The sequence below is a fragment of the Oryzias latipes genome, chromosome 4 (assembly GCF_053564925.1).
Source record: "Oryzias latipes strain Hd-rR chromosome 4, Olatipes_Hd-rR_3.1".
In the NCBI taxonomy this organism is placed as follows: Eukaryota; Metazoa; Chordata; class Actinopteri; order Beloniformes; family Adrianichthyidae; genus Oryzias; species Oryzias latipes.
Window position 1 is genome coordinate 20,501,078 of NC_136240.1, and position 19,278 is coordinate 20,520,355.

The 19,278-nt window shown below is 38.5% G+C and overlaps 1 protein-coding gene across 21 annotated transcripts in view; it reads left to right on the forward strand.

Annotated features, from left to right (window-relative positions):
• The window catches only part of lrrc7 (leucine rich repeat containing 7), a 126,461-nt gene that overhangs the window by 73,281 nt on the left and 33,902 nt on the right, over window positions 1-19,278 (forward strand). For all 21 annotated transcript variants that reach the window (XM_078946041.1, XM_020702499.3, XM_078946039.1 and 18 more), the window contains one exon: window positions 16,783-16,985. In XM_078946041.1, coding sequence (XP_078802167.1) covers window positions 16,797-16,985 — 189 coding nt within the window. In that variant the 5' untranslated portion in view covers window positions 16,783-16,796. The remainder of the gene's footprint in view (window positions 1-16,782; window positions 16,986-19,278) is intronic.

Sequence of the window (19,278 nt, forward strand, 5' to 3'; positions counted from 1 at the left end):
CATACATATCGGGAAAAAGCCACTTTGAGTTGTTCCTTACTGGCAAAAAGCTGATATTCTCTGCCGATCAGCAGATTTACCGTACGTTGATCGCATAAGGAGTTTCGGTCAGAGCAAAGTAGGCTTTGACAGAGAAATCTGCGGTGTAAAAGTTTTAATGCTCAAAGATGAAAAACCTGTAACTCTTAGGGTCACCAGTAAAATTAATATTAAGTTAAAATATAGCTTGAGAATTCTGGTAATAGTGCTAAATTCAATAGTTGGAAACTGATGACAAGCCCACTGTTCAAGAACATGAAAGTTTGTTTTATGGTACTTCATTTCTTTTTTCTGTTCTATTCTTCCTGAAGCTTGAATACACCTAAATTTTTTTGTGTGTAAAAGTTTGGGAAAATAGAGCAAAGTAGAGAAAATATACAGACAAAAGTCATGATCTCAGGTCTTGATTTAAAAAAGTCTTTGTGTTGTTCACAAAAGTACATTTTATTTGCCTGATTTACAGACTTTCAAGACTTCTATCTAATGTAAAGATGCAGAAGGTTTTTCCACAGACTTCATTCTTCTTCAGGTATAAAGAAGTAAACAGTATGAGTTCTCTCAAAAGGGCCCCCAAATTGATTTTATTTTGTTTTTTAGGTAGTTTTGATGGGAATCACTTTCTGACTTTAATTTTTCTTGTTATAAGAGATATAACAAGTTATAACAAGATGTTCTGTAATATTTTTTTGCTATTTTAATTTGAATTCTTCAAATTTGTAAAGACTTCTGGTGAATTAGAATAGGTTTAAAGTTCCATGACTACTATTAATAAAGCCTAGAAGTCTGTACTGTATCGAGTGCAGTTAGCTGATTTAAAATTCAATTGACCAATTAAAATGAAAGTTTTTATAGGGAAAAGGAAAAAAACACAAGAGGAAATCCTGTGTCTCACCTCCTGGAGTTTAGGATTGAAGATTTTCTCGCAGAGCGGAAACAAACAAAACAGACTGCTCGATTTAAGATGGCTTCCTTTTCTGCCTCTTGGGATGGCATGGAGGAAAGAGAGGAAAGAAAAAGTTACATGCAGGCAGATGGAGGAAGAGGGCTGAGAAAGAAAGAGAGGCTTGAAAGGGAAAGAGGAGAAGACAGAAAGAGGAGATGTGTCAGGCCGTCTCAAGCAGAAAGAACTGGGCCACTGAGCATAACCCTGGAAGAATAGAGAAAAGAAAAAAAATGATAAGACTCGCCTGGAAATGGAGAAGAGAAAGTGAGAGATGACAGAGGGAGAGGAAGAAGAGAAGGATGAAGAGTGTTAACTTCACAGATACTCAGGAACAGTTGGAGAAGGGGAACCCTGATGTGAAAAACCAAAGAAGTCATTCCAGATGAGTTTGGTAGCTCAGAATTAACAGAATTTCTGATATTCAATGGAAGATTTCAGTTTAACACAACTTCATTACTTCCAGTTTGTAGATTACTAAGAGATTTAGTAGATTTCTGAGAGTATTCCTGCATTTCTTACTTTTATTTTGACTATAAAACATGTTTTTTTCTGTTTAAGTGACCGAATTATTCTGTAACATCAATGAGTAGTAGAAAAAAATAGAACCCCACAGTCAGAAACTTCCACACTTTTGATCTGAAATCTATTGTTGAGGTGCATTTGGGGTTATTAAAATTGTATAATTCATTAATCCAACAGAACATTATCTCAAATGAAATTTACTAAACTGCTTTCTGTCAGTTTAAATGGCTGCTTTTCTAAAGGCAGGCAAAGGTTTGTCTATATGTTGTTTTCGTATAATAAATCAAACGTTGTTTTTTTTATTTTTAATTTTTTTGTTAATATCAATTTTACACTGATGCCAAAAGATCATAAACAGAATGTGAACACAGGCTCTGCTGAATTTGTGTTATGACATTCTGTTACTGGCTTTCGGGTAGAAAAGCTCTCACTCACTCTCCCCTTTCATCCATTGCTGCAAATTGTGAATGGAGGAATTGATTCAGAGCTTTAACTTCTCTGTTGGGACGCCGTTATTCTTTGTCTGCCACACTGCCTCCTGTTGTAGTCACATCTTAGCAGAGCTAAGTGACTGTGATTGATCTTGAAATTGCAGGTTTTGCATCTAAACAGTCAAGTCTTTTCTTGGTTTGAAGTAGAACATGTCTGAAATTTGCTGTGTTTCTGTACTTTGGAAAAGCACAACAAAATGGTGAAATTCTTGCTTGCTCAGAGTTATGACCATGAAGACAGAAAAAACTGGCTTAAAACTTTGAAAACTCCATTTCTGTTATAATTAATTTTCTACAGAGACAAAAATCGGAAAATACAAAGAAACATGAATGGCAAACATTGTTTCTAGGATGAAACCATTGTTATTTTATGCCATTCTTTCTCAATAACAATGACACAACACTCATGGGTAATCACTTAATTGGACTATGATATATTGTTAATTACTATTCTTTTTAAGTCACAGGGACAACATTCAAAGTGTTTTCATGTTAAAAATGAGACCTGCTTTCAATTGTGTAAAAATCTTGGATTATTCAACTTTATATCAACTCCTTGTTGAATAATAATGAATGAAAAATAAAAAAAAAACAACCGAACAATAAAAAAATTCATATAATTCTGAACAAGTTAGACATATACGCAATTGTAATCATTTTAGAAGTTATTAAAGTTCTATTAACCCCATTAATCATTAGTACCATATTTGATACATGCAATTCTGAGCCGCCTTATCTCATTAGTGTGATCCAAACTTTCTTAAAAACCAATAACCTATAACTTGGTTCATGTTTTCTGCCCTGTAATTCATCATCATTCCAGTAGGGGCAGTAGAAGTGCTTTTCCTGACCATTTGAGTGATGGCTGCTTTCTGAAACTTACGGTCTGAAGAGTTTGGCTAATTTTTGAACCTTTATATTAAAAATAACTCATGTATTGTTATTTTTTTAAATGACTACTTGATGTATTGAAAGAATGCAAAATAAATATATTAAAAATGTGTGGATGAAATTTGAGACGGTAGATAAATAAGTTATTTTTTCCCTAATACTCATTTTTGCATCTTAAACTAACATTTTTGTGAACAAAAACGTAACACATCACCCGATGTATCATAATGGATGCTTTCTATATCTCATAAAGAAAGATATTGCAAACATTTTTTGTGGTTTTCATTAAAGGGTTTAGTAAAAACGTTTTTTCCTTTCAATTCTTGGATGTAGTGGGCTTAACAGGGATTTATAATATTTTGTTTTTGCTTTTGTCATTTGGCAAAAAGTTTAAATTTTTGAATTTTACTTTCTTAATAAAAGTTTTCAGCATTTATGGTTTAAGGTTGTTGATAGTAGACATGCTTAGGCAGAGATGGCTAGCCTGAGTGTGCCATGGGCCGCAATTAGTTGTTTCCCCAAACTATGTTTTTTATTTTTTTTTCTTGTTACACATACATCAAGCTTGCCAAAATTTTGTTTTTGCTCGGTCAAGTCATTCAAACTTTCATTTCCTTGCTTGAGCCCTAGTTGCTTGATGTCTATCCATACTAATTGTAGTAAACTTTACATTAGCGTTACAATTCACATTATAAAACTTAACTGTTCTTAGTCATATTATTTCATAACTTTTTATAATTCTCACGTTCCATATTAAAGGTGAATCTAATCTGAGATACACTTCAGAAAAAACATTACACTATGCATGCATAGTAAATTGTTGATGATCGTTTTCATTCCTCATAAACTTATTTACAGAGTATTTCCTGGGGGATTGGGTTTTTCATTTGCATTGTAAATTTTTTTGTATTTTTTGTAATTCTTTTCGACATGTAAATTAGGGGACAAGTTGGGGGAGTTGTAAAATTAAAGACAATGGCAATTGTTATACAATTTCTATGTAGATTGCAGATGTGGGAGTGAGAGCATCCCATTGGGTAGAGCTGTTTCTGCTCTTTCTTGTAGTCTTTTGATTGGAAGCATTTTGTCCTTGATGCTTAGTGCTTGGAGAATATTTGCTTGCAATGGAAACATGACCTCAATAAGAGTTTGGCCCACTTGGTTTGTTTTCGTATGTTTACTAGTCCACTCATGCATCTCAGCATAATTGATTGCCCCATCTTGGGCATGAGGGCATACCATCAGCTGTTCCATGCTTTGTCGGGTCGGCTAACAGTTATTCTTAGTGTCGGTGCTGCAAGGGTCATTGAGTTTTACAGACATGCCACCTGGAGCCTTACTGCCGAAAACATTTAGACCGGCTGCAAGCGAGAGAAGGGTGATGGAGCAAATGAGTTCTGTCCTCATCAGAAACATGAAAGTGCTATCCCATGACAGCTGTATCGATGCCAAAACTGTTTGATGCCTAAAAAAAATATGTTTCTTTATTTCATCTCCTCACACTTCAGCGGGTTTCAACCAGATTTAGGTTTCTAAACTTCTCAATCTCTTTACAGGAAATGTTGAAGGTTGGAGATGATCTACTTTGCTGCTTTAATATTTCATTAAACATCACCTATTTTACGAGCAGAGTTCTGTCGTAACTTTTGAAAAAACAATCTGAGCATTTTTAAGTTAAAACAGGTACTGGACTCTTTTAAAAACAAGAAACTGTTCATGGGTTAAACATTTTACACACAAAAAGAAATATTACTTTCTATAATGCTGATTTTGTGTCAAAGAGTTGAAAGGCGTGAAGCAGCTGAGGAAATTGGACTGACGCTCGCCTAGGAGCAAATGTTGGGTGCCAAGTTTCTGTCTTTTGATGTTTTGCTCCCTGTTGTTTTTTAGTTAGACATTTGAATTTATAATACAAGTTTCATTGTCTGCCTTGTTTTTTAAATGACAGAGATGTCAGAATGTTAATGAGCGTAAAACGATCTGTTGTCAGAAGTCAAACGTTTGGTAGCAAATGCAAAAAAGTGACATGGTGAAGTTGAATTTCTTTTAAATTGGAAAATATTTCCTACAAAAATTTGCACCCAAAATGAATCTGCGAAACACATTTTATTCAGTTTTGTGTGCTGATGATTGGTAACTATTAACTCATTAAAGTTTTACTTAAATTTTTTATTTTCTAACAACTGAAGATGATAAGTTATGTTCACACTGCCCTTAGCAACGCATGTTCAAGAGGCCCCTTTCAATGAAAAGTCTATGTAAACAAATGTAAACACACGTTTTGGGCTTCCACATTAATAATTCTCACGGTCACTCGTAGCTACGCAAGTTTCTACAACTATTTTCTGTCTCTATGTACAAAACGTGTGGCCATTAAACACACGTTGAAAGTTAAACCAGGTTGACCAATCACAGGCTCAGATTTGGCAGTGATATGCGGATGGTGTCCTTTTTACTTCTCTATATATCCTAAAAGCGTATTCAAGAACCCGCATTTAGCAGGTTTTTTAACACGCATCACATGCCTGGAGGTGTCTTCTGGATGTGCTATCCACCTATATCATTCATATTTTCCTATGGACCGTTTGTGTTTCTGCCAGCAAAAGGACTGCATGATCTCATAAAAGCTGTTCAGCAGAACTTTTGTAATTAATTACGATGCTTTTTCAAACCAAAAAAAAAAAATCTTTCAGGTTGTGTGCATATACAGGGAATTTGAAAACGTTAGAACATGGATGCTGAGAGGTTTGTTTGACAGAACACTGGAATGTGAAACAGGATTTTCCAAGTATTAATAAAGATAAGTGTGTGTGTTTGTGTGTGTCTCTGTTTGCCCCCGTGCTGTTGAGTGAAACACAGTGTTTGTTTAATCTTAAGTGATTTTGACAGGCTTGCTGTTCTGAAGCTCTATTCAGGTGCTATAAAAGTGTCTGCCGAATCCTCGTCCACATTAGGTGAAGCCAAATGCGGATTGATCGCCCACTGAGTGAATGTTCTGTTTTATGACAGAGGGAATGAATAAAAATACACCCGGCTCCCGGGAGACGGTCTCTATGGCAGCAGTTACTATGGCGACTGCAAGGCCGTGTAGTGGTGACTGTTATGGCACTCGAGGGAATTCACCCTCTGGAGCTCTTGAAGAACGGGACAGATGATTATGTACAAAAACTACAGCTAAAAAAAATGAAGATTGGAGAAAAGATGGAGGAGTGCAGGGGGTTGAATGCATAAAATGACACTTTATTAGTGAATTTTCTGCAGTAGATAAGACCAGCTTTACTTGTTTCTTCGTTAATATTAACATTATTTTTATTTCTGTATATCATTCATATGAGGGAAATCTATAAATCTTTCAATGTTTGCATAAATATGTTCTTGTTCTTATTCATACTTCTGTGGACCATTCTTTGTTTTCTTTTGGGGCATCAGACGGTTGCTCAAGCAAACTAGAGAAAAGCAAATGAAGAAAGCTGGCCATTCTGCTCGAAAAAACACAGAGGGAACTATGTTCAAAAGCCAATGACATAAGCTCATAAATATCATGGCCAAAAATGCACAGCATCTGCATAGCACACTGATAAAAACATCAAATATTCACAGAGTTCTTTTCAAGGTCCTTTGCAAAATGTGATACAGTGAATAAGCCTTTTTATTCAAGGCCCTTTTGGTTCATAACTTTCGGCAAAAAGACTTGACAAAGTTTTTGTGATTTCACAATGTTGATCATTTTTTACTTAATTAATTCAAGTTTGGCCACACCCTAAACCTGTTTTGTTTATTTCTGTTATAGTTTCTATATAGTAGTTTCTTACAACCATAACAGGTTTAACAGCTGTTTTTCAGTGGAAAAAACATTTAGTATATTCGTCTTTTATGCAGATTTAGGCATTGGATTGCTCAGTTGGCTCTGTGTAGGCTTGATGCATGGGTTTGTTTCCCAGGCTAAATGAGCTTCATCCAGTGTGGGTCCTTGGGAAAGACCCTTTACGCTACTGCCTAACTATGTAGCCATAAGGTGGCCCAAGTTTGGGTCTCCCTGTGCCAGTCCCCAGCCTGGATAAAATACAGGGTTGTGTCAGGAAGGGCATCTGGGGTTAAACTCTCTGCAAAGCCAAATGTATGAATCAGAGATAGCTAATTTGCTGTGGCGACCCCTGATGGTATATGCCAAAAGATGACAAAAAAATCTTCAGATTTAATGATAAATTATTTAAAAGAAACTGTTTGTAGGAATTAAAACTTGTCAGAAAGGTAATTAAAAACGAAAGTATCGATACAATGTTTTTATTTTCATCAGTTCACCGTTGGAGCCTTTTGGCAAAGTCCATTTTTTAAGTTTGGTTCTAAAGCAACAACAGTTTTCTCATATTTCCGGGCTTGGTTACATTTCTGTTCTTTTATTTCTTCTGTAATACTGGCAGAAATGCTACTGTGCTCATTTTTAGAAGAGATGAAGTGACATCAGTTTTAGTGCTTTACTGTCATTTTTCGGCTCTCAATTCATCCCTGCTTCACAGTAGAATACACAAAGCATTGTACAGTATAAACTCTGTTTCAAGAAGAACAGCTTTTAATCAGCAGAAGAAGGAATACCAACCTTGGTAATTCGACAAATTATGGACCCTTTTTTATTTTACTTCACAGCATTTTCTTATTATAAAAATAAATAATAAAAATAAATGTTTACTCAATGACTGGAAATGGTTAAATTGATTGATTTCTAATGATGTTACTTCACTTGCTCCAAAAATTGAAAAATGGATTCATGATTTTTCCTAATGTAACATAATTTTGCACATATTTTAACTTTTGATACTTGATCACATTTTTGAAATCTTTCTGAAACAGTCTGTTTTACGGATATAGTATTTTATTAATCATATACATTATTTTTATAATTAACATAATCTGCATATATTTTGGATAACTGATCTGCATTTGCCATGTTGATTTCTAAAAGTTATTTAACCCTAACCCTAACCCTATAACACATAATAATTAAGTAATTAATCATTTTCATGTGCTTTATTGATATTTCAGGATTCTTAATTCTGTCTGAGAAAAATGATAATGATAAATCATGTAATAAAATAGTTAATCTAGCCACAGGGGTTGCAAGCCAGTAACTTCTGTGCCGGTCCCAAGCCCGGATAAATAGAGAGGGTTGCGTCAGGAAGGGCATCCGGCGTAAAAAATTGCCAAAATAACCATGCGAATCATCCACAACACTTTAGACATACCGGATCGGTCGAGGCCCGGGTTAACAACGACCGCCACCGATGCTGTTAACCTACAGGGTGTCGGTGGAAATTTGACTACTGTTGGTGGAAGAAAGAGGGGAGGCAGAAGGGTCCGTGGCCAGAGAGAGAAGGGAAAAGGCAGGAACATAGGTTTGAGAATAGGGACTCTTAACGTTGGCACAATGACAGGGAAAGGCAGAGAGCTGGCAGACATGATGGAGAGAAGGAAGGTAGATGTACTGTGTGTGCAGGAGACAAGGTGGAAGGGCAGCAAGGCACGTAGTATTGGAGGAGGATACAAACTGTTCTATCATGGTGTTGATAGGAAGAGAAACGGGGTAGGAGTGATTCTGAAGGGGGAGTTTGTAAACAGTGTTCTAGAGGTGAAAAGAGTCTCAGACAGGATGATGAGCCTAAAGTTAGAAATTGAAGGGGTGATGGTGAATGTAGTCAGTGGGTATGCGCCACAGGTTGGCTGTGAGTTAGAAGTGAAGGAGAGATTCTGGAGTGAGTTGGATGAGGTCATAGAGAGTTTTCCCAGAGGAGAGAGAGTTGTTATTGGAGCAGACTTTAATGGGCATGTTGGTGAGGGCAACAGAGGTGATGAGGAGGTGATGGGCAGGTTTGGTGTGAAGGAAAGGAATCTGGAGGGACAGATGGTGGTGGACTTTGCGAAGAGGATGGAAATGGCTGTAGTCAACACTTACTTCCAGAAGAGAGAGGAACATAGAGTGACATACAGAAGTGGAGGTAGGAGTACTCAGGTGGACTACATCCTATGTAGACGAGGTCATTTGAGAGAGGTTAATGACTGCAAAGTGGTGGTAGGAGAGAGTGTAGCCAGACAGCACCGCATGGTGGTGTGTAAGATGACTCTGGAGGTCAGGAAGAAGAAGAGAGGGAAAACAGAAAAGAAGACCAAGTGGTGGAAGCTACAGAATGAAGAAACTTGTGAGGAATTTAGGCAGAAGTTGAGGCAGGTCCTGGGTGGTCAGGATGAGCTTCCAGAGGACTGGGAAACTACAGCAGAGATTATCAGGGAAACAGGTAGGAAGGTGCTAGGTGTGTCATCTGGAAAGAGGAAAGACGGTAAAGAGACTTGGTGGTGGAATGAGGAAGTACAGGAATGCGTCCAGAGGAAGAGGTTGGCTAAAAGGAAGTGGGATGTAGAAAGGACTGAGGAAGGTAGACAGGAGTACAAGGAAGCGCAGCGTAAAGTGAAGAGAGAGGTGGCAAAGGCCAAACAGAAAGCTTACGATGAGCTATATGACAGGTTAGACACAAAGGAAGGAGAGAAGGACTTGTACAGGCTAGCCAGACAGAGAGACAGAGATGGGAATGACGTGCAACAGATAAGGGTGATTAAGGACAGAGATGGAAAGGTGCTAACAACCCAGGAGAGTGTACAGAAAAGATGGAAGGAGTATTTTGAGGAGCTGATGAACGAGGAAAATGACAGGGAAAGAAGGGAGGAAGATGTGGTTGTTGTGGAGCAGGAAGTAGCAGAGATTGGAAAGGATGAGGTTAGGAAGGCTCTGAAAAGGATGAAGAGCGGAAAGGCCGTTGGTCCTGATGACGTACCTGTGGAGGTATGGAAGTGCTTAGGAGAGACAGCAGTGGAATTTCTAACAAGGTTGTTCAATAGGATTTTAGAGAGTGAGAAGATGCCTGAGGAATGGAGGAGAAGCGTTCTGGTCCCGATCTTTAAGAACAAGGGTGACACGCAGAACTGCAGCAACTATAGAGGAATAAAGTTGATGAGCCACACAATGAAGCTGTGGGAAAGAGTAGTGGAAGCCAGGCTTAGGAAGAAGGTGGAGATTTGTGAGCAGCAGTATGGTTTCATGCCCCGTAAGAGCACCACTGATGCCATTTTTGCTTTGAGAATGTTGATGGAAAAGTACAGAGAAGGTCAGAAGGAGCTGCATTGTGTGTTCGTAGATTTAGAGAAGGCGTATGACAGGGTGCCGAGGGAGGAGCTGTGGTACTGTATGAGGTCGTCTGGAGTGGCAGAGAAGTATGTCAGAGTAGTTCAGGACATGTATGAGAGAAGTATGACGGTGGTGAGATGTGCTGTAGGTCAGACAGAGGAGTTCAAGGTGGAGGTGGGACTACACCAAGGATCAGCTTTGAGTCCTTTTTTGTTTGCTATGCTGATGGACAGGCTGACAGACGAGGTAAGACAGGAATCTCCCTGGACAATGATGTTTGCGGATGACATTGTAATTTGCAGTGAGAGTAGAGAGCAGGTGGAGGAACAGCTAGAGAGGTGGAGGTTTGCTCTGGAAAGAAGAGGTATGAAGGTCAGTCGTAGTAAGACAGAATACATGTGTCTGAACGAGAGGGATCAAGGTAGAAGCGTTAGGTTACAGGGGACTGAGGTGAAGAAGGTGCAGGAGTTTAAGTACTTGGGGTCAACAGTTCAGTGTGATGGGGAGTGTGGAAAAGAGGTGAAGAGGCGAGTGCAGGCAGGTTGGAGCGGTTGGAGGAAAGTGTCAGGAGTGTTGTGTGACAGAAGAGTGCCAGCAAGACTCAAAGGAAAGGTGTACAAGACAGTGGTGAGACCAGCTCTGCTCTATGGGTTAGAGACGGTAGCAGTGAGACAGAGACAAGAGGCTGAGATGGAGGTAGCGGAGATGAAGATGTTGAGGTTCTCCTTAGGAGTGACCAGGTTAGACAGGATAAGGAACGAGTACATCAGAGGGACGGCTCATGTTGCCTGTGTCAGCGACAAAGTCAGAGAAGCCAGACTGAGATGGTTTGGACATGTTCAGAGGAGGGATAGTGGATATATTGGTAGAAGGATGTTGGAGATGGAGCTGCCTGGCCGGAGGGCAAGAGGACGGCCAAAGAGGAGATACATGGATGTCTTAACAGAGGACATGAAGTTGGCTAATGTTAGGGTAGAAGATGTCCATGATAGAGTGAGGTGGAAAAGGATGATTCGCTGTGGCGACCCCTGATGGGAAAAGCCGAAAGAGAAAGAAGAGAAGAAAATAGTTATGGTAGAACTGGGATGGGATTATATAAATTCGCTTCCTTCCACTACCTTTCAAGCAATATTTATTAATATGACTAATTATCCTAAGTTTGAGTCGTCATTGTATGAATGTATAACTGATGATTGTAATGTTTTTGTGTATTATTCTTATTTATTTGCTTGAAATAAACCATTTCAAATCAAATCAAAAATCCAAATTGTAAGGTGGCCTTGTTAGACTGATCAACATAGTTTATTTATTATTTTATTGTTTCAACTTAAATTAATTAAGTTTTGGGCGACCATGGTGCAGTGGAAGGGCGGTCGACCTCAGAAAGTAAGGTCATAGGTTAAATTCCCGCCTTGCCCACCCATGTGTCAAAGTGTCCTTGGGCCAGACACTGAACCCCACCTTGCCTCTCGTGGAAGGGTGGTGCCAGTGTTCGGCTGCGAGGTGTGTGAATGTGTGTGACTGTAAAGCACTTTGGGGCTTCCAGGAAGGTAGAAAAGCACTAAAAAGAATACGCCATTTACCATTTAAACAAAAGAAGTCATTTAGAAGAGTCTGACAAATATTTCCTGTCTGTACATTTGGAATTGTGTGGGTTTGCGGGAGTGTCCAGTGTCTATGGGACCTCTTATTGGTTAGGCGCAGATGTCTTACTTTGACCCACTTCAGATTATAGTGTTTTTTTTGTGTTTTTTTTTTTACTTAAAGTACTTCACCGAAGTAATCAACCTACAGGTGTGTGATTGTGTGTCCATTGCGAGCCTAAGTCTTTTGTCCCATTTTAACATCATAATCTCTTCTGATGCGTGTTGTGTTTGTGTGTTAGAGTTTGGACAAGCAGCATTGCCTCTGCAGAGTCAGTCTGCTCTGTTTCCATAGCAGCGGTGAGAGCCAAAACAGCCAACCATACTCACTTCCTCATTTCACCCTGCTGGTACCGCATCACTCCAACTCTCCTCCTACATTTTTTTCATTTTTGGTTTCTTCAAAAGACACTTCATTGCCCTGCTTACATTCATTCACAAACATGCAGCTGTGTAGCTGCAGTAAATTTTAAAAAATCAATTACCGGTATCATTTTTTTAATTTCAATTTAAAATATTTAACATTACGCTTGCTGATTGAATTTGCCTTAATGCAGCTAGTTAGGTTGGCTGTTTTCTGCCTTTCAAATAAGCAACTTCAGGAAATGCTGTGTTTTCATGCCAGTCATGAAGCTGCCTGCCCACAGCTGTCTTTCACTTTTTCCCACATAAACAATCTGAGATTTGCTCCAATTATCTGTCACTTTTACGCCTGTGGACATTATACTCTTCTCTCTCTTTTGTCTTGACTAAAAGGCAGTTATTTTTAGTATGCTGCACCTTCAAATTTTTAGCTCCAACATCAATAGACTTGGAGGGCAAAATCAAGCACCTGCATTATAAGTACCTTATTTTAGGTAACAAAATATTTAACAGGCTGTGTGCAGATATATAGGGACATGAATTTTAAAGCCACTCTCAGGTCTTTCATGTTCATATTTATAGATTTTTTAAAGATATTTACATTTTAAATTTTGCCACTTTATGTCGGAGATTATAAAATGAACCAAACTTAATCCATCAAACCACATTTGTAAAGGACATCCTGTGAGATGTAGGGATGTTGTTTCATTTAGCAGACTTCTCTCGTGGGTTTTAGTCAACAGGCCACCTAATCCAGTGTAACTTTCATAGTTTGGGGGTGTTAATCCACACTGATGACTGATCTGTGAAAGGGGAGGTTTAGGCAAGACAAACTATAAACCATTATTATTATATGGAAAGTAGGTCTGTAGAGACACCGCACTGCAGAGCAGCATATTCTGACCCGATAACATTTACTTTGCAAAGGCTCACAGCAGATGTATTAGATGTCATGTGGTTCAGGTATTAAGTAATTAATTCAAATAAACATTGGCAGCAACCTATAACCACAAGGAGCAATGTGGGGTTCAGTGTCTTGCCCAAGGACACTTTGACACATGGGCGCGCAAGGCAGGAATTAAACCTGCGATCTTCCAATCAGAGGCGACCGCTTTACCTCTGCAACAAAACTGCTTGTTTTATTTCCAAGAAACAAATAAAATGATAACAATCAAACATTAAACTATGAAAAAGCTTTCGTAATGTACATTGCTTATTTTTTTGTATTTGTGTATATTTACAATATTAAAATAAAAACAAAAAAATAGATTTAGTAGAGATTAAACTTATTTTATAGAAAAACATCAGATAATAAACATGATTTGTAAAAATTATTGTGCAGAGTTGGAAATATGTACTTTTTATTAGTTTGTTACAGTGTTTGTAGTAAAATTGTACATTTCTTACCTTTTGTTTATATTTGTTTTTCTTTCTTTATTACTTTTGTTGTCCAGTTAGAATGTGGGGCTTAGAATATACAAAGTCTTCAAATATTTAGTAAAATAAAAATAAATTTTACTTTTTTTAATCTTACAACGGGGAAATTGATCTCTGCATTCGAACTATCCCATGGGGGAACCGGTGAGCTGCAGACGAGCCGCGCTCGGGAGACAACAGCTGGCTGGGGAGAGCGGGGATCAAACTGCCAACCCTTCGGTTACTGGACGACTTGCTCTACCGCCTGAGCCACTTGCCGTCTGTGGCCATAGTGTGCATAATTTAGGGTGGTGTTTTTGCAAAAATATTGGAAAATGTTCCCTAAATTTAGTTTAAAACACGTGCAGCCACATGGGATCATAATAGCCTCCATAAACTAACATTTTCAAATTAAATATTCATATTCACATCACTGCCAGTCACCTGAGATGTTTTTATTTAAAAGGAGTGTATTCTGATAATTTAAAAAAAGGAAATGCGCTGACTTGTTCCAGTTTTTTTTCATCTGTAGAAAGCGTTGATTTTAAAATCTGTCCTCTGATGTCGAACAAACCAGGTTAGAGTTAAACGGGGGCAATTAGAAGGTGTGAGCGCTCTTCAAAGCACAAGGTGTGAGGTTTACACACGCACAAGGACTACATCCCAGCTGGCCCCATTACACACCTGCACTGAACATGACTGTGGATATGGATGTTTTAAGTTAATGGTCCAAGCCTTTAAGATAAACAGGCCTGAAGGATTTGGAACCTTAATATCTGATTTCAGAACACTTTCATCGACTGAGCAGATAACATGACGCATTCAGAGCGCACTGAATCACGGTGAGGATCGTCAGACTTTATCTGGTTTCGCAATGAGCTGGACATGCCTGTGTTCATTCAGAGATAAAGCCGCAGACCCTCCTGGTGTCCTCCCGTCTGCACTACACACCTTTGCATCTTCATGTCCTCCCTTCCCTTCTCTCTCTTTGCGGCCCCACTCCCTCGCTGCAGTCGAAGAGCCAAGAGGAAATTGGCGCGTCAGTCCGATAACTGAAAAATTGTGCTTTTGTTTCTTTTGAAAAGGCTGTCAAAACGGTTTTAGTTTTCAGAAGATGGAGTGGAGTAAGCGCTTGGGTGATAAAGCAGCATGATAAATCCTCACTCAAGGATTTTTAATTTGCATTGTAGGTCTATTCATGTCATTCAGCCGGCAGCTTTTCAAATGGAGTTGTGGAATGGAGGGATGTTGTCACAGAATTACAAAAGGGTCGTCCTAATTATAAGCTTTGGTTCGTTGTTTGAAAAGACTGGATGAGTCAAAGAGCCTCAGCCTGCTGTGAGTTGGGCAGCGGCTGGTTCGCCAAAGATGGCTGTTCTACCCATCTGCCCCTAATTTTACTATTTATTTTAAGCTCTCAAATGACTGACTGTACTGAAACACATGAGCACCTGAGTTCCCAAATTTTCAAAGTTTTAAACCGTGTCAGTTTTTACACAATGTTAGATTAAATTGATGTAGATGACTGTAATAGAACTGCAGTATAAACCAATACAAAAAGCACAGAGAGACGCAGATTGTTGCTCCTTGTTCTGTGGAACAGGCAACAATCGTCATCCTTTTTATTCTAATAATCTTACGATAAGATCGTCTGTCATTCAGCAGAAGCAGACAAAGTATAGGTTCTGCTTTCGGAACATGAGGATTATTATGTAAAAGTGTCAAGGCACTGCCAATAATTGTTATTGATATAGTTCAGGAGGAAAAACATCAACCCAAAGACGATGGAAAATGTATCAAATAAAAAATCCAGGAAGAAATTGAATGTAGTTTTACATTTATACACAAAGCCAACAATGTTTTGTTGAAATCCATTAAGTGCCGTTAACTTATTCTGTTTGCTTTATTTGTACCTGGTGGTGTCTCACCTGCATTGAAAATGGGTCTTCTGATTTATGACCACAACTGAACCTCTTCTTTTACAAAAGCTGTCTTTTAATCGGCCAAATCTTCAGAGGTGGGACCCATGCAGAGAAACACAAACAGAATTGTGAATAAAGCTCTAGAATAAACCATTTCACTTTTATGAAATCTGCAAATATTTTTAACTGCTGGCTCACTGGTTCAAAAAAGAAAAAGGAAACTGTGAAAGCAGCTTCTTTTCTGTTTTTATGTGGTTATTTGGACAAAAATGTGTGGTTATCTGCTACATTCTGGCGTTGGTGACTCATTACAGTAACACTATTTGTTCATTTTTTCGACTGAATCCAGTTCCAAACAATTAGATGCAGGAAACACTGTTTGTCACAAACACAGATGTATTACAAAAATTATAAAACAAGACAAGGTCAATTAAGGGATTTGTTGCACATTCATGCTTATAAATAAGGGAAACTTTGAATTAGACACTGAATTTGTTGATTGTAAACATACAAGATTATAGCAAGATGTCTGGCTCTGAAAACATGAAACATTGTAATAAATCCGCTTTACTTTTATAGTGCTTTTGAGTCAGTAAAAACATTTATTTTAGATCTCCTGTCTTTTTTTCTTCTATTAGAGTTAAAGCATTTAAATTTGTGAATTAGTGAGTAAATATTTTCTTCTAGTTACATTGACAAACTTCCTACCTAACTTCGACTTGTATATATGTAATATAAAGCAAAACAAAAGTTGTGCAATCTAAGCCCACATTCAAAAAGTGTGTTGCAGAATTACAATTACTTTTTTTTTATTTTCAAAAAACTTAAAAATGTGACATTTTACAGAATTGGGGGACTTTGCGCTAACCCTGTAACCCCTTAAGAGCTCACAGCTGAAACACTTGACACAGTTTGGCCTGGTGTACAGTTTTGTACGGCGCCAATGAAGAAGCAGCAGACCTTTAAAACTGCAGGGTATTTAGACTCTGTTATTGCTCATCATCCACAAGACTGTAAAGGACCAGAGCAAATCCCAGCTCAATATGTACAAATTACAAAGTCACTGCTCTGTAGAAGAGTCCATAGCGTAGATGGTGCCTCTGTTGATGAGCTGGTTTCAGATCTAAGGGTCGTTTTATGGATAGTCGTGTGAGCAGAACCATTTCAACATCCACACACCGGTACATTTTTTCAAGGTTTCTCTTTTTTAGATTTTCTGGGGAGTGTGTCACTCATCATTTTTGACACACAGGTATATATCAGTTTGTCGTGTAACAGCCCAAATCTCCATGACAGAAAAAAAGCTATGTGAACAGCACAAATGCCAACCTTCAGTGATGACTCAAAAATTCCCTCTCTTTTTTTTCTCTCTCTCTCACAGTTCAGTGTCTGGAAATGACCACTAAGCGGAAGCTGATTGGCCGGCTGGTGCCGTGTCGTTGTTTCCGTGGTGAGGAGGAGGTGATCTCAGTGTTGGACTATTCCCACTGCAGCCTTCAGCAGGTGCCCAAGGAGATCTTCAGTTTTGAGAGAACCCTGGAGGAGCTCTACCTGGATGCCAACCAGATTGAGGAACTTCCCAAGGTAGGGTTGTGTTTGAAAAAAGCATACATTACTAACAACAGCTTTCTTCTGCATCACACACAAAAGCAAGTTTAATCAACATATTATTTATGCTACTGATTATGTGTCTGAATTGTGGTAAAAGCCAAGTTATGCAAAAAGTATCAAACCCAAAGTATGACAGAAAATTTTAGTTACCAAAATTAGGAGCTTGTGATACACTTAAAATCTAGTTTTTCTTACAAAAAATCTTAATACTAAAGGTAAAATGTTTCATCCTCAATGAAATGTGCGAAGTTTTATTTGGCAGTGCTACTTTGTGGCAACAAAGGTGTTAATACATGTGCAACACCTGACTAAATGATATTTTATTCACAATCAAAGATAAAAAATTCATTCATTAATGAAGGCGGTTTTAAAGTTAAAGTCTCATCAGTTGTCACAAACCCCAATCCAACCCCCATCGCTAAGTAGGAGACATTAGATCCCATTTGTAGATTCTTTGGTATGACCCAAATTAGAACCCACAACTCTACCACACAACTCTACCAACTCTATCACTTGACCACTGAGCTGATTTACTCTAAGCAACTGTGAAGTTCTTAGGATTTGGCTCAGAGCATCTTTTCTAGCTGACACTGTTAAGTGAAGGATAAATTGATGGAGGATATCTGTTCTTCTGCATTACTTGAAAGGCTTCGTCAGTAAACTCCCATGTGACAAAATGGCTCCCTGTATCTCAAGGAGAATTATAGATGCTGTTTGTAAAAGGGCGATGTCCCAATCCTGTATAAATGACAAGGAAGTTGAGTAGGATTTCTAAATTTAGCCTGTGTTGATGGAAACTGAATAAGGCAGCGTGAGAGGCAGGCCAAACTTTTGTTTAACTGACCATTGGTATCAACACAGATTATGATATCTGTCAAACACTGTTGACTGACTGCACTTTATATAAGAGGGTTGATTAACTCCCTTCATGTATGTCAGGAAGTGGCTGTGGGTAAAATGGACTCACGTGATTTGTGCTGAGAGCTGCAGATTTAAATCAGTCCTACAGCATTAAAAAAGCACTCCAATGAAAATGCTTTTGGGTGTCTTTAACATGTTCTTGTGACATTTTTCTCATGATGGAGAACATATGTATAGAAAGTTTAAATTCTAATGGCATTTTTGAATATTTCTTTTTTTCAAATCATTGTGAAAAACCTTGATTTGAAAAATTTCTTAGATAAAAAATACAATGGGGGGGTGGGCCCTCCTCCACCCCATACCTTTAATGCTACGTTGGTGGTGTAAGGACATGTGAGCTAGCGGGAGAGCGTGTAAAGAAATAGCTCTGTTATGGGGGAAGAGTAGGGGTGGTAGCTCAACAGTCCTGTCCACAACTTAGTGGCGAATTTGTAAGAAACTACTGCCGCTCTGAAGATACTATGTCAGAAAACACGACCGTTCGTTTGTTGTGGTTTCAAGACGTTTAACAGGGAACCCTGAGACGCTGTCACTATAACCCAGTGCTTCTCAAATAGTGGGGCTGATGCCAAGGGGGGCACGCAGTAGTACCGGCTTTAGGCACAGTTAATACAGGGAATTGCCCGGGCGCAAATTTAACGGGGCGCGGTGGTGACAGCGGCTCAGTGCTTGGAAAAAATCTGTGCCACTATTGATTTCCTGTTATCTGTTACATATCAGAGTTTGAAACAGCCTGAAACTGTGAACTGCCGTCCCTGCAGCTGCTGCTGTTCCCTGTCACACACGGCTGTGTGTGACAATGAAAGGGGAGGGGTAGTGGGCTCAGGTGGAACAGCGCACGTGGAGTGCTAGATTGCGCAACACCTGGATCATCGTGTGCCTTTAAATGACTCAGCTCTTGCTAATAATGTCATTCTTTATTGTAGACATTTTGATGACGTGTCTTTATTTCCATAAATGTATTCTTTGTCTGCCTGTCGTTTAGTTGGCATCAGTATTTGACATAAAGACAGCAGGTAATGCAGGAAAACAGCTGCACTTTATGAGATCATAAATAAACAATCCATCATTTAGAAAAAAAATCAGCACAAAGTTTTTTACCTATTTCTTCAGACTAAAAACGTTAACTATATTGGTGCTGCTGTGTTAATGTTTCAGATCAATTTACATTTAATATTATTTATTGATTGAATTATTTTTCTCAGCATCAAATGGTTCAGTTGGTCAAAATGTTTCAAGTTTAAATAAGGAATGACAGATTTTTTTATTTCAGGCACTTTAAGCTTCTTTTCTGTTTTAGACTATTACAGGGTTTCTGTGTGGCAAAATAAAGTTAATATTTGTT